At 41.0% G+C, this 13721-nt stretch overlaps 1 protein-coding gene across 4 annotated transcripts in view; it reads left to right on the top strand.

Annotated features, from left to right (window-relative positions):
* The window catches only part of LOC117511343 (mucin-5AC-like), a 46636-nt gene extending 35084 nt beyond the window's left edge, over positions 1-11552 (top strand). For 2 of the 4 annotated variants that reach the window (XM_034171387.1, XM_034171379.1), the window contains exons 2-5: positions 2462-2571; positions 2688-2850; positions 6888-6933; positions 7536-11552. In XM_034171387.1, coding sequence (XP_034027278.1) covers positions 9302-10468 — 1167 coding nt within the window. In that variant the 5' untranslated portion in view covers positions 2462-2571; positions 2688-2850; positions 6888-6933; positions 7536-9301 and the 3' untranslated portion in view covers positions 10469-11552. Of the gene's footprint in view, positions 1-2461; positions 2572-2672; positions 2851-6887; positions 6934-7535 lie in introns of all 4 variants that reach the window. The other 2 variants (XM_034171402.1, XM_034171395.1) reach the window with 2 other exon arrangements.
* Positions 11553-13721: the final 2169 nt, after the last annotated feature.

Raw genomic sequence — 13721 nt, 5'->3', positions numbered from 1 at the left:
GAAGTGAGAGTCGGGACTGTGAATGTTGGCCCTATGACTGGCTGATATGATGGAGAGGAGAAAGGTAGACATGTATGTGCAAGAGACCAAGTGGAAGGGAAGTAAGAGCAGGAGCATAGACGGTGGGTTCAAGTTGTATCATGGTGAGGATAAGAACAAATGGTGTTGGGGTCATATTAAAGGAAGAGTGAGTGAGTTGGAGGTTAAGCGAGTGTTTGACAGGGTGATGAATGTGAAGTTAGAAATGAAGGGGTGATGGTAATATATAATCCTGCATATATGCCCCACAGGTAGGTTGCGAGACGAAAGATAAAGTAGATTTCTGGAGTGAGTTAGATGAAGTAATGGAGAGTATGCCCAAGAATGAAAGAGAGGTGACAGGTGCAAACTTCAATGGGAATGTTGGTGAAGGGAACAGAGGTGATGAGGAAGTAATGGGTAGATATGGTGTCATGGACAGGAATGTGGAAAGGCAGATGGTAGTTGATTTTGCAAAAAGGATGGAAATGGCTGTGGTGACCACCTATTTTAAGAAAAGGGAGGAGCAAAGGGTGGCATATAAGTGTGGAGGAAGGTGCACACAGGTGGACTATATTCTTATGTGAAATTCAGTGAGCAGGTGAGAGAGGCACTGGGTCGAGGGGAAGCAATTTTGGACAGCTGGCGATGTGGTGAGGGAGACACCTAGGAAGGTACAGGGTGTGACATCTGGACAGTGGAAGGAAGACAAGGAGACTTGGTGGAACAAAGATGTCCAGGAAAACATAAGGAGAAAGAGGCTGGTGAAAAATAATTAGGATAATCGGAGAGATGAAGAAAGTAGACAGGAGTACAAGGAAATTGTTTCACACCATTTGCACTTTAAAACTCCTGTTTGCAACACACCGATTAAAAAACTCCTATAAGCTGTCTTCATCAGTGCAGAGCTTTCAAAGAATGATCAGGTGTCAGAATGTAACATCTACTCTCCAGATTTACAGACAGAGCAGAGAAAAAAAGGTCAGACAGAAACCCCCTGCCTCCACCTTCCCACTGCATGTTTTTCATTATAAACACTCTGTCCATGTTATACTGTTACATCAAACAAACAAAAAAAAAAAAAACGAAACGTTAGGGGGTCCGTGTCGTGTGCATCGGTATTATTGAAGCACTGGTGCAAGAGGTTGAGTCAACGCACAGTAATCCCATCCACATATTTTGATATGTCAGACACTGATTGTGATGACGGGCACTGCTTTGTGCGGCAGCTCGATGTGCTTTAAGCTGATAAAACAGTTTTTGTCATCTCATGGCACAGCGGCAATGCAACAAACAAGGGTAACGTTTAACAGATTTATGCTTTGCTTTCTTTGAAATATGGCAACACAATGGGTTAGTGGTTAGCGGTGTTGCCTTACAGCAAGAAGGTCATGGGATTGCTTCCCATCTGGTCCTTCCTGTGTGGAGTTTGCATGTTCTCTCTGTATTCATGTGGGTTTCCATTGCGTGCTGTGGCTTCCTCCCGCTTCTAAACACATGCAGGTTTAGGTGAATTGGTAACATTAAAATAACCGTAGGTGTGTGAATGAGTTTTTTTATATGTGTCCCTGTGATAGACTGGCATCCTTTTCAGGATGCACACACCTCTCGCCCTATGACTGCTGGGATAGGCTCCAGCACCCCCCCCCCCCCCACCCACCCACCCTCCCAGGTGACCCTTTCAAATACATCCTAAGTCTCTGCGCATCTTCTGGTTGTGTTTGTGTGGAGACAACAGCAGCACGGCCACAGTGAGATTTAAAATAAAATTATTGCTTTGCTGTTTTTCAAACACACAGTCTCCTTCTAAAGATGGAATGAAATAAAAGCATAGACAAAACCTTCATACTCGTCAATCAGGTAGCGCTTTCCACATAAATACCCAAGTTCTTCATTCTGCCTGCAGTGACTGTGAAAGATCAGGGGTGCAGCTAGAGGGGAAAGAAGACAGAATGCCCCCCCCCCCCAACACCCTTAGAGTAAAGGTCCACTTCTGAAGACATTTTTGTTGCATATAATAATAATAATAATAATAACATCATATTTTAACAACTAAAATGTTTAATCAGTATTAGTGTGTGCCTTAGTTTTACAATTCTGCACTAAGTGGAATTGATTGAGCCATATGCCAATATGTTTGCCTAATTCAACTTTTCTGCATAACTAAAGTGGGGTGTGAAGCAGTATCTTTTTTTTTTTTATCAATGTCTAAGCTGGTCCTTCAAAGAGGGTGGGGAGCACATGGGGGCAGACTTCTCAAGAGACAGTCCTTTTGAGGACAGAAAAAATTCCCCAACAGTGGACCCATAGAATTGTCCATATGTTTTTGTGACTAATATTATGTTTAATTCATTTTTATCCACATTTTAAGGGCTCTTTTGCATTGTATTTTGTATTGTTTTTGACAGTTGTCATTTTCTTTCTATTTGTTTTGTTTCGTTAGAGAACAGCAGGATGACATATTCAGTGGCAGATTTATACGTGACAGTCATCATGAAGGTCTTCATCAGCACACTGAGCAATCAGCCATCAGATCTGACACAACACACAAAGGTGTGAGTTTTGGGGGGAAACCTATGTTCATCTAATTTATGTTTTGCTTGTGTTTTTTATTTTAATATGACTGTAAAACAGACAGTTTTTATGTCTTACAGCACTAATATTTGCAGCAAACAGACAGAAGCAGGAGGCTACTCACCGTCGTGTTTCAGAAAACCACATTCAGAGGACTTTTGGATCAAAGTTCACCTCCTCTGTCTACTTAAGACTTTCCAGGGATCTACAGCTTAACAGACCAGAGCTCCAGAAGAATCGAGATCCTTGTCTACACAGGTAAACATAAAAATTAAGTTGTTGCTATGGGATACAAATTACGGACGGGTGGTATAAATGGTAGATGATATTGTGCACCAGCATGGAGTCCCATAATCTCCCAAAATTTCCTTTATTGTCTGTTGTCAGTAGCATGACCCAAGCAGAGGGTCACCCCTTTGAGTCTGGTCTGCTTGAGGTTTCTTCCTCAAATCATCAGAGGGAGTTTTTCCTTGCCACTGTCGCCTGTGTGCTTGCTCTGGGGGTTGGTAAAGTTAGACCTTACTTGTGTGAAGCGCCTTGAGGCAACTTTGTTGTGATTTGGCGCAATATAAATGAAAATAAATTAAATTGAAATATAAACGATATAAATTTGCCCAAGCGATGGCACTTCTTGATGATGTCATTGACTTGCATCAAAAGTGAGAAACATGGGAAAATGGCCAAATCAAGGAATTATTTTGATTGATCTGTATTGGTTAAATTAAAATCAAATCATCAGATAAGTGTGCCCTTGTTGTCTTTGCTTTATAAACACAGAGCAGTGGACCAAACTGTCATGGCAAGAAGCCTATTTTATTGTCACAGATCAGCAGTGCATGTCAGTCTCCCTCTGTTTGATAAGAGTGGAACAGTAAGAGGTGGCCCTCACAGCTAACCCAGTGAGAGTTTCGCAAACTAATTTCACATCAAACACTCACAAATACGTGCCCTTATAAGGGCATGCAGTAACTGAACTGCCACATGAAACTGTCTTTAAACTGAGAACAACCAAATAGTAACGCTATTCCTGATAAGTGCATCAAAAGACATACAGGCCAGGGATTCAACGAAACAAACTATCCCATGAATTTCTTTATTAATAGCCTAAATGACGTGTTTTCTCCTGCAGGATAGGAGAATACACAAAAATCAATGCATGTCTGTTATTGTGGGCTCATTGTTTCATGGGTGCAGGTGGGACTGGACACACCCATTGCAGGTGCGGACGGGAATGGTAAGAATTTCAGCGGTAGAAGTGGGTTGAACAATATAGTCCCGCGCAGGGTTCTATGTACTGTATCTGCATTCTTTAACCTTTGTCACGCTGTCTGGACACCTCAGGAATTTCTACAAACAGGAAAAAAAATTCACTCAAGATTAAGCATAAGTCAGATACACTCCATGTGTGGTTTATCACATAAAGGCACTCTTCTGAAAACCTACCGGGCTTTAAATTCTTACAGGTAATGTTTCATAAACTCATCCAGATCATCTAAGTGTGAGTTGTAACAAAAACCCTCAGTGAATTAAGTTATTTTTAAGTATCTTTTTAACTTTCATGTGTTACTGTGGTTTTTAATGCCATATATACGTTTTGTTTGTATGATTTAGCAAAAGCCGCAGATTTGGGTTTTTTGCAGAAACTCTGGTGTCCCTTCATTGTTTCTTTGGAAATTGTGTTTTGCAATTTACGTTTATGTGTGTGTGCTAGCAGTGTGTGCACATGATAACACACTTTCCATTTGAGCATGTGCATATTGGTGTGCAGTGGTGGGCACAGATAACCAAAAAATTAACTTCGATAACAGATAATCAGATAACTGAAAAGTTATCTTTGATAAAGATAAAACAATAAACCACCCAAAAATGTATCGGAAGTTACAGATAACTGATAACAGATAATTTCCAATATTGTCTCTGGTACATTTACAACTACTAATAAAACCAGTTTAAGTTTTAATGCCACAATAGCTTCTGCTGAACTTTTTTAAATTTTAAAAATGCTTATCGCTGTTCAGCTTTGTTTACTTTGTTTATCGGTCTAAAAGTTATTGGACAGGAATTAATCGGAAGATAATTGGTCCGATAATGGTTTTTAAAGTTATCTAAAAAGATAATCTGATAATGAAAACATTATCTTCGATAATTATCTGTTATCGGATTATCGGAAGTGTGCCCACCACTGTCTGTGTGTGATGCAATGTGTGCACAGCGCTACCAACAGGCTTGTCAATTGAGGTCATTGATTGAATTGTCTCCATAGATGAGCCACACCCCTTTGTCCGTCTGTCTCTGATTCACCTGCACGTACTTGATATCCAGCATTACCTTATGTTGATATCTTGCGCTGTTTGTGAGATTGTGAATAGACATGTCGTCCTACCACATCTAAGAAAAAAAAGTATGTTTTAAGTTTTTGTATTGAATGAATGAATTTATTCGGCACACATGGATCTAAAGCAAATCAACAAAACATACAAAGAAAAAGAGAAAATAGTCCAACAGTGCACCCATGCGGCTGAAAGGGTACAGGCAGAAGAAAAGCTTGTAGACGCCTACCCCTTTAACCAAAGAATTAAAAATAAAAATTGTGCATATGTATATAAATAATTATACATATACCTAATACAAATATAAATTGATCTCTGAACTACAATTTCAAAAACACAAACGTACAAGCAGCAGTACACAAAAAAAAGAGCAGTAAATTTAACATACTATAACAAGCAATCAAATAGTTTCTGTAGTGTCTATTAAAGCCTACCAAAGTACCAGTTGATTTTATGTTATCCGGGCAATTTTTCCAAATGTTGACACCTTTTACAGAAACACAATGACTTTTTACGGTAGTTCGTATCTTTGTTTTCTGAAATAACAATGTGCCTCATAAGTTATAACTAGAGTCTCTCATTTTAAACAGGTCTTGGGCATGTAGTGGCAGAAGTTTATTTTGTGCTTTGAACGTAATTTGTATTATGATATAATCAATCATATCCCAAAATTTCAAAATATGCAAACGGACGAACAATGGATTTGTTGGCTCACAATATGGTTTCTTCTTATGGCTTTCTTTTGAAGTAAAAACAGGATTTGTAGGTGGTTCCCCAAACTTCAATACAGTAGGTCATGTATGGAACAAGTAATGAATGATATAAGGTAACTAATGAGTGTTGGGGGAGGAAGTCTTGTGCTTTATCCAAGATGGCAATAATCTTTGACATTTTAGATTTAACATAATTTATATGTGTTAACTAAGATTATCATCGATAAAGACCCCTAGAAATTTAGTTTCATTTACGAGTTCAGTTTCAACATCGTGTACTCTTAAACTTCTACATAAGGTCCTGGGCTTATTACCAAATACAGTACACTTCATTTTACCAAAGTGAAGTGACTGTCCCAAATGATCCCCACTACAAAACACAGTCGTGTGATCAGCAAATAAAATACAATGCACAAACTTGGAAACTAAACATATGTCATTGATATACAAAAGAAACAGCAAAGGCCCAAAGCCTGAGCCCTGGGGAACCCCGCAAGTGCACCTCAAAAACCCAGAGTTATCCCACCCAAGTGAACATATTGATATCTGTTGTACAAATAGCTAGCTTATTGTCCCTTTAACCGTGGGGAAAAACTGTTTAATTAAAAGAAAGGGAAAATGAGGACAAGAACACTGGAATGTTGACCATCCTGTTGCTCTGCTTTCTTAATTTAATGCCTCAAATGTCACAGACAAAACATTACAGTCAAAGAAAATCTAGGCGGTGCCTCCAATTTTACTATGCGTCTTCTCACCGGTAAAACTAAGAAACTCGTTTTCATGTTTTGATTATTAAAGTCTAACTGTCCTCTCTTGGCTACTTGTAACATCAGTGAAATCCTGTAAGAATCCACCCTTTTCATTTTCCCCACATAATTAAAACCACCTTTCCATTCTTCTTTGTAAACATCAAACATTACACAATTCACTACAAAAAAGACTGCAGTGTTCATTTACCTGTTGCAGAATAAACACCATCTGGATTAAAGTCCATATTACACTTTACATAAAACACAAATCTTCTTAAATAATTAACATTTTTTTTTTGGTCATATTTCCTCACATAAATTCATGTTTTTGATGGAAAATCATATTAAACTGTTTAAGCAATCACAATTTTTAATATTCTCATAATGAACATATGGACTGGAGTGTAACCATTTCCATACTGTGGTGTTTGATTTATAGTGATTTATTTGATATATAGTTTGATGCATTTGTTTTTAATGTCTTCTCTCTCCTGTTTTCCCAGTGTGACTGATCCACAAAGGATTGAGATTGGTTAGAACAGTTCTCTGGTAAGAATCAGCCGCCATTTTAATCGCGTGAAAGATATCCTCGAGATCCTCGATATGCTTGAAGTGCTTTACAATCAGATTACACATGCAGCCATTTTATATTAGTGTGTGTTCTTGTTAACAACTATGTTAAAAGAACAGATTGTTACCCATTTACAGAGACAGGGTGTGTGCGCATTGTGTGTCTGGAAATCTTGTGTCTTTCAATATAACCAGTTTGTCAAGCCATGAATCTCTTACATAGCTACACCATGGAAACAGAAGCCTGAGCTGAGCTAAGCTTTGCATTCAATGCAAGCATGCCATTTGAAATTTAGATACAATCAGAAACTGTTGCACAGACAGCATTTTACTTTGCAGTGCTAAATGCTTTGGTGTAATTGACACAGTAGCATTAAGTTCACATTTAAAGGTTTACAGCCATAGAGTTTATATTGTATCTGGGTTTACATTACAGATATTTAAAAATTACATATCATGAATGGTAGATGGCAGGATTCAGTGAAACTGGCGTATTCCAAAGTTCTATCAAGTAGTTGCATAAACAGCATACATAGTCTACAACACCAATCCACTTATAATAATTCTTCGTTTCTTGTCAGGACACTGGAGGAGCATCACCAACAGATACTACTCGAGAAGCAGTCTGTGTCTTTCCAGTCCCAAAGAAGAGCTCAATAACTGTCAGACAGGAAACTGAGTACATTGTTTGCAATGGCCCAGACACTATTGTAACATGCTCTGATTTCAGTAATGACAAGTTTGGGTTTCATGGGTGTCATGGTTTGCACAAACATCCTTATGGTTCACAACCAGAAAGGACTGACTCTGGGTTACTTCACACAGCTGTAAATGACTGCACAAGGCTTAAGAAACAACTCAGTCTTCTGGAACTCTCTGACCCCACTGCAAGCATGCTGTCTTCCACTGTAGTAACAGTCCTTGCACCTCACTGGAGTGGCCGACTACGCCGGACCAAAAGGGAAGAGGGAAATGGTAGTTTGGAAGCGCCAGCAAATTTTCAAGATACAATACATGGTTCCAATGAGGCCACCTGTGCAGGTGAACACTTTCAGCAAACCCAAAACCAATATGGAGCAGAAAGTGTGTTGACAGATGGATCTCAACACCAACTGAGAATGTCAGTTCTGGGTAGCAGGAGGACTACAATTGGTTGGTCAACAAAAAGTGGTCCTCCAAGCTTTAATCTGGAGTATGAATCCAAGAGGAAACTGTCCCAGCCTGTGCATGTGGATGTAACCTCTGGAAGGATAGACAACAGAAAAACAGGGTTCCGGTGCTTTAAGTCCTTTAGCGACAGCTCCAGCTCCCCAATCTCCCTTTTTTCTTGACCCAAATGAGGAAAAGAATCTCCAGACTCACCAAGAACCTTCATCTGTAAGTTCAAAACCAACAACCAGTAGTCTGCTTCTCTCTTTACGGAGGTTCAACTCCCATAGCAAGAAATCAAATACAGAGCTCACTGGCTCTGAGACAAATCCACTGTCTCTGAACAGCTCAACTATTGATGATGTTAGAAAGCCCAGGACACCTTGTTTTTCTCAAGCATTCACAATAATGACATGAAAGAGAGGTCAAAGCCAACATTTCTCTTATTCACCAATGTCATCTAAAAGAACTGAGAGTAGCCCCATTTTTCCCTCACTATCTCCCAATGACACACAAGGAGACACATTCAGGTTTTCAGTTTTACCCAAAAACAAAAATACAGAAAGTGCATCCTTTACCAATCTTCAGTCCTTAAGTACAACCCAGTCTAGTCTTTCATGTTCCAAACACGCATTTCTCAGTAGAGGACCTTTAGATGAACATCAGAGCTGCAGAGAGTCAAACCAAATTATTGACAAAATCTCAGCCTGTTCAATCACCTCACCAGCCAATTCCAGATATGATAATACCGGTGTCCTACAAAGCCCCCTTCCTAGAAACACCACCCTGACATCCACTTCTATGTTGAAGAGGTTGTTCAAGAAGGCAGTTCACTGTTCACCTCCAGGCCTTCTGCCAACAGCACAAACAAGGGAAACACACCTTTATCTCCACCCTGCAATGATAGTAATCACACTGCATCTCCAGGGCAAAGTGACAACAAAACATTTAGCAGTCAAATCCCCAATAAAACTGACAGTGATAACTCATCAGATCCAATTTACAAAGACAACATGAACATCGTTATGAAGGCACACAGTGGACTTCACACCCTTCAACACAGCAATTATGTGGAAACAGCTGACCACGAATCACATGAACTAATTAAACATCAACATGCCCCCCACTGTAAGTAAGAGAGAACCACATATTTTAACCAGTGTTTCCCCCTGCTCTAAATTTCAGCAGTCACCCAACAATGAGTCAGCGTCAAGATCACAAGCATGATGTTAGTCTGTTTACACCAGATGTAGGTGAATTGTCACATACCTTACTAAATCAGAAGAGCCCAAGCACACCCACTGACAGGCAGCAACAAATACAAAATAATAATTTGTTGAAATTCAACGGCTGTGCCTCACTTAACAGTGAAGATTATCAAAGCTTTGCCAGCCAATCACCTTTGCTTGAGGCCACAAAGTCTGTTAGTAATGAGGCCCTTTCTTCCAAAACTAGTTCCATCTTACACCCTCAAGCATTGTCCCCTACACCCATTAAGACAGTCACGGCCACACTTCTTGGATTTGAAAGGAGCTACCCTTCTATTGCTAAGTCTTTCCATCCTAAAACTATGTCAACCCTTATTTCTGCAACGAACAGTTTCTCTAAAACTGACTATGATCCTGTTTGCACACTTCCTGCCTCCTCTTCTATCACTGGTGGCAAGCCTACAACCTTAACTCTCTCATCTCCTACCACATCTGTTACCATCTCATCTCTCTTAACTCCTCCTGCTACTCCTATCATTACCAGCACCAGCAATCCAGCCACTTTTCAACCTCAGGTAGAGAGGAAATTCTCTGACAGTCTAGAAAACAGGCCAAAAAAATTGCATTCCAGTGTTGAAGGGAAAAAAGCAAGGAGAGTAACGTGGGTGACTCCGTGGTGGATGCACCACTGTTCTGAGAATACCCCATTGGAAAAGCAAGATTCTTCTAAGGCCTTGACAAACCCTCTGTCCCCCTCCAGGTCTCCACAAAACATCAAGGCCCCATCCATATTTTCTTTCCTCAGAGCCGGAAGTCCATCCACAAATAAATCTCCTCTCTGCACTCCTGTTCCCAAGACCTCCAGTATACAAGTGGAGAGAGGGGGGAGGTATCGGTCTTTATCATCTGACTCTGCTGTGCAAGCACAAAGAGACAATGGAATACATAAGGAAGGGCCTGCTGACAGTATCACCTTGGACCAGGGAAGTGCAGACCTACTTCCACGAGAGAGAACATTTCAGAGGGGGCCTAGCCCAACAATTTGTCGTTCCACTGCTCCTCTCTCCCTCCCTCCTGACTTCACAAGTGATTATAAACTTCGTTATAGCTCTCCACCTTATTCAACTCTCCATGTCTACCAGGTCAGCATTAGGTGAAACTAAGACACCCAGACCAACCTTCTTCCAGCAACCCTCAGATTATACCTCACGCCTGTCTTTACATTCAACATACCCTCACACACATCCAAACCCCCTCCATCGCCTGTCAGTTCACCTCAGCCCTTGTCCCTCACCTTTCCAAAGCAAAGTGTCTTACAAGAAAGTTCAAAATGTGACATTTCAGAAAGTGATCAAGTCAACAATAATCACTGCAAGCCCAGCAACCCAAGAGCACCAAATAGCCAGGTGGTCCTGGTCAAAAATAAACTTCGTATCAGCTCACACATTGTACAAGATGGTAAGGAATCATCATCCTCCAGCTGTGTAATGGAAACATTGGTTTATAGTGTTACAAAAGACTCTGTAGCTCCTCCAATAACACCACACCCCAACTGTTAACAGAACATGATACAAATATACAGTTCCTGCAGAGACCAAATTAAGTGAACATTTGCAGGCAGAGAAAAGTATGTATCCTGTAGGCAAACCAGACTGTCATTCAGATCATAGCTCAAGTGGCAGCAGTTCCACAGAAAGTCAGTCTGCAGACAGAAAATGCCGTAGCAGAACACTGAAGGTGAATGGTGTTGGTAAAAGCAGGTTTTATTCAGTGGAGAGCAACAATGAACAAAGTCCCAAAAAGGACTGTTTGCACAAAAAAAAAGTCCCAGCACGCCAAACTCTGGATTGTCAAGGTCTGAGTCCAGAGAGGGTTAATAAGACCAATAACAAGTGGACCTAGTCCTAAACAAACTGAAACAAACATTTAGCAGTAGACGTTCTGATGACGAGCTCTCATTTTCATGGAGACGGAAGCGAGCATCGCAAGCACCTTCTGTTGGTGAATCAGGTGACATCAGCAGTGTCAGCGATATCACTGTTGGTAACAAAACAGCAGAGGAACAAGACCAGGAAGTGGGAATGCTGCTGAAGGATAATGAAAAAGGAATAGATGGTAAGACTGGATGGACCCAAAATAGATACACCCTGATACCATCATCAACTGATAAACACTCCTTTTGCTCAAACGAATCATCCTTAGAAAGTACCCAAGATGATCTCTCTTTGTTTCAAGTGTCACCAAAGGGTCAGAAAAATCTTGCAGAATACACTCTGTCTGAAAGTAAAAACCAAGCTCCTTTGAAAAACCACAGCCCAACAACAGTGTCAGATTACAAATCAAAAAACCAGTATCTCTCTGGTGTAGACTGCAGCACTTCTACAATCCCAGTCTCCCCTCTTGGTTTTACCACTCAGTTTAGAAAGTCTACGTCAAGCCCCAGGAGCCCCTTTTCCCCATTCTCTTAACTTTCCCTGTCTCCCCATTTTTTTCACCTGATGTTACAGATGACACTGTGTTCTACAGTCCAAAGCCACAGCGTCATAAAGAATCCTCATCACCATGTCAGCCAGGAGAGCCAGTCCATCTGGTGGACTCAAGAAAAAGACAAACATCTACAGTTCTTTCAAGTGGAAGCCCAGGACAAGACAATGAACAGTATGCAGATTTAAAGTATGGCATTGTGCCTGGGAGGTCATTTTCTGTAAGTTCGGTACTCTCCAGTCGACCCTCAGGACCTGGACGCATCTCTACTGGAACCAGGTTCACAAGTGTGGGTGATCTCTGTGAGTCTGCCTGTTCTTATGGAGGTCAGGGCAAAGATTTAGATCAGTGGCCAATCATCAATGATTGCACAAGAAAATATGGCTGCCAGCACACTAGTGACTGTCGTGAGTCGTCTTTCCCTTGTGATTCAGGTAAAATGAGATCAAGATCTCTTCCTCGATCACTGACCAAGTGTTTGACAAATTGGAGTTCAGGAGCCACTGCTTCTCCACCTGCAGTTGCCACAACGACAAAGTCCAGCCTGTTTCGGAGTCCAAACATGGACACATCCTACTTTGCCTGGGATGTTGAGGGTCCCCCAACACCTCCTCCAACACCTCCCCAATCACCCAATCCAGACACATGGCCAAACCCCCTAGTCTTTCTTCTCCTACCTTTCCTACATCACCAGGAGCTCCACAGGACAGCCAGTATCCAAAGGGCATTTGCCCCTCCAAAGGTTATGTCTCCACCCTCCGTGCTTTTGAGGAGTCCTCAGACAGCAGCTCTGACACAACGACAGATGATGAATATTGCCTTGAAACGGGTGAAGACGAAGACAAAGAGACAGAATTGTGAAAGTATAACCTTATTCCTTCATGTCTGATCCTAAGGTTTGACCTGAGAAAGAACCACAATGATGAGAAAAAATATGGGTTGTAAATCTTTGTGTAATCGCCTCTGCTTGGCTCTGTTCTGTGTCTTTTCTATTATTGCAGCAAAGCAAACTGGAGGTGAGTTGGCTGCATGATATGCTGCTCATAAGTGGTGGTTGCTGTTATATCAAAGAATTGAAATGAGCAAGCATGACATTATAAGGACAGATTTATAGATTGTACAGTATAACATCTACATTATTTTATTTATTTTTATATATATATATATATATATATATATATATATATATATATATATATATATACACACACACACACACACACACACACACAGTTGTGCTCAAACGTTTACATACCCTGGCAGACTTTTTGGGCCATTTGTCAGATAATATGAATAATACAAAAACTTCTTTTTCACTCATGGTTAGTGGTTGTGTGAAGCCATTTAAAACAATTGTGCTTATTCTTTTTAAATCATAATGACAACAGAAACTACTCAAATGACCCTCATCAAAAGTTTACATACCCCTGTTCTTAATCCCGTGTGTTGCCCCTTAAACATCAGTGACAGCTTGGAGTCTTTTGTGGTCGTTGTGGACGAGGCTCTCTGATGGTGAAGCTGCCACTGAATGTCTTGGACTTTACTTACATCAATTATGAAGAAATACAAACAATATGAGTGCCTCCTCCTCCTGAAGTGCCAAGATGGCGCGTTGTGTCTGGCTGCTCGTCTGCTGCTCTCCAGTCTGTTTGTATTTTATTGTTTTTAATTTATGCTGTTTTGAATCAGAGGCACTGCGGGTGTATGATCGCCAAACTCTGCGGATCTCCAGCCCCCGGTTCGTGATGCGGTGTAGGGTTATCGGCGGGTGGACAGAACTTCCGCCCCCCATTTTTATCGGAGGTGCCGCTATTCTGTGCCGTGCTCCTGCGCTGCCTTTTGGCCGAAAGCGCAGTCGTCGCCGCGGGAGACGAAGTGGACGTCTGGTGAAGCTGAAGCTCTGTTGGCCTGCTGTTTGGCTTCCGG

The sequence above is a fragment of the Thalassophryne amazonica genome, chromosome 1, assembly GCF_902500255.1.
Source record: "Thalassophryne amazonica chromosome 1, fThaAma1.1, whole genome shotgun sequence".
Taxonomy (NCBI): Eukaryota; Metazoa; Chordata; class Actinopteri; order Batrachoidiformes; family Batrachoididae; genus Thalassophryne; species Thalassophryne amazonica.
The sequence above is the reverse complement of the archived record's forward strand: the minus strand, read 5'-3'. Positions and strand labels throughout refer to the sequence as shown.